This window comes from Palaemon carinicauda, chromosome 5 (genome assembly GCF_036898095.1).
Source record: "Palaemon carinicauda isolate YSFRI2023 chromosome 5, ASM3689809v2, whole genome shotgun sequence".
NCBI lineage: Eukaryota > Metazoa > Arthropoda > Malacostraca > Decapoda > Palaemonidae > Palaemon > Palaemon carinicauda.
Window position 1 is genome coordinate 67,940,024 of NC_090729.1, and position 2,161 is coordinate 67,942,184.

The 2,161-nt window shown below is 37.4% G+C and overlaps 1 protein-coding gene across 1 annotated transcript in view; it reads left to right on the top strand.

The window, feature by feature from the left end:
- The first annotated feature begins 866 nt into the window (after positions 1–866).
- Positions 867–2,161, top strand: part of LOC137640458 (uncharacterized) — a 2,296-nt gene continuing 1,001 nt past the window's right edge. Inside the window, exon 1 of the mRNA XM_068373002.1 lies at positions 867–2,161. This exon is cut by the window's right edge and continues 399 nt beyond it. Coding sequence (XP_068229103.1) covers positions 890–2,080 — 1,191 coding nt within the window. The 5' untranslated portion in view covers positions 867–889 and the 3' untranslated portion in view covers positions 2,081–2,161.

The following is a 2,161-nucleotide window of genomic DNA, read 5'->3' on the forward strand; positions in this document are numbered from 1 at the left end:
TAAAGGAAGTTTGCTAGTTTGGGAAGAAGTGCGTTTGAAAGTAAAACTGGGAAGTATGGAGGTGGAACATAATTTTATTGTAATGGGAGAGAATGAGATGCCTAGTTGTTTTTTGATAGGAATTGACTTTTTAAGATTGCATGATTTATCAGTTGATATTGGTAGTGGTTTGCTTCTGAAAAATGGATGTGAAGTAGTTGTGATAGAAGATAATAGTGTATTTATGGCGAATTTTGTTGGCATGGTTGATATTACGAGGAGTGAGGATGATCTACTGACTAAAGAGGAGGTGGAAGAAATGCAAGATGAATGTGAGGAAATTAAAAGGTTACGTGAATGTATGTTGAATAGTATTGAGGTAGAAGAATGGTCGTCTGATTTAGAGGTGTATAAGAAAGTTAGTAAGAGACTTATTGTGTGTAAGAATATTGTTTATTTTCTACATAAAGGAATGGATGAAGATATATATGTTCCTGTGTTTCCAATGCATGCAGCAGTAAGTATGTGTATGTTAGTGCATGACAGATATGGGCATATGGGTAAGAATAAATTATGGGAATGCATGCGTGAGAGATTGTTTACACCTGGGTTGAGTCAGATATGTAAGGATGTAGCGACTACGTGTGAAGATTGCCAGAAAGGGAAGTATCAGAGAGTGCATGCTAATCCGCCTGTTTTGAGATTACGTATGAAAGAACCATTTGAGATGTTTGTGATTGATTGTGTTTCGTTGCCTGTGACTGCGAGAAGACATGTGGGAATGATTGTTATGGTTGATCACATGAGTAAATTTACCTATGCAATACCCATCAAGGATAAACGGAGCGAGACTGTTGCAAGAATGGTTGGTCAAGTGATGTTGCCGATGTGTGTGTGTAAGCCTGTGAGAATGTTAAGTGATAATGGCCCTGAGTTTGTTGGATGGGAGTTTGAGCATATGTTAAGAGAATGGGGTATTGAACATGTGTATTCGACTCCTTATATGCCAAGTGCGAATGGGTTGGCTGAAAGGACTGTAAGAACATTAACTGAAATTTTGCGAATGATGAGTACATGTGGTAATGATTGGGATTTGTATGTTGGTAGAGCGTTGTGGGCTTACAATGCAACAGTGCATAAGAGTACGGGTATGTCTCCATGTAAGTTTGTGTTAAATTTTGAAAAAATAATAAGACCGAGGTTGGGTGTGTCGGAGGTTGATAGAGATGTGTGGAGGAAAGCAAATAAGAGGTTTGAAAGCTTTAAAGTTGGTGAAAGAGTGATGAAAGAAGTAATTGAAAAGGGTAGAATGAATGTAAATAAGGTGCGTGATAAATTTGAAGGTCCCTATGAGGTGTTAGAAGTTGGTTCGAGTGGATTAAGTTACGTTTTGGGTAAGTTGTGTGTTGGTGGTATTGGGGAAAAAATTAGGGCCCACCACAACCAGTTGCGTAAATGGAAAGAGGTACCCGAGTATATCCAAGAGAATGGGATGAGTAAATGGTTGAAAAGGAACAAGGGTGAACCTAGTATGTATGAGGACTTAGGTCTGGAAGGTAAACAGTTAGTGTTAGTAGAATATAAGAAAAGGAAGAATACAAGAGCTTTAAGTAAAGATGAAAGAAGGGGAAATTTTATAAGTAAAAGTGAGAATAGAAATAAGTATGACAAGGGTGTAAATGTGCAAGTGTGTATGGAAGATAAATGTGTTAATACAGATGAATCATGGCTGAGTATGAATGATACCTATAGTGTGTGTGGCTTTTCCTTAGGTGATGTAAAAGAAAGGATGACGAATGCGAGAGTGAGAGATAGGAGAATGATTAGTAGTATGAATGAATCTTTTACTAAAGTTGAGAATGTTTTTGATGAAATGGATGAACTGTTTACAGAAATGAGTGTAATTATAGGGCCAGATGAGAACGAGGTAGATATGATTGTACATGATATATTAGATGATAGGGATTTAGATAGGAATAGTGTTAATGTAGCGAATGATTGTGATAAGGAAGAAGTGAATGAGAGAGTGTATGGAGGCCCAGTTACTCGGAGTAGAGGTCCCGTTCCCGACTGCGACTGGGTTATGAAAAAAATAATGTAAGTGTTGTATGAGAAGGATTTGACGAAGTAAGGGGGGAGGAATGTGGAGGATTTATTTTTACTTTATTTTTATTTTTTGTTT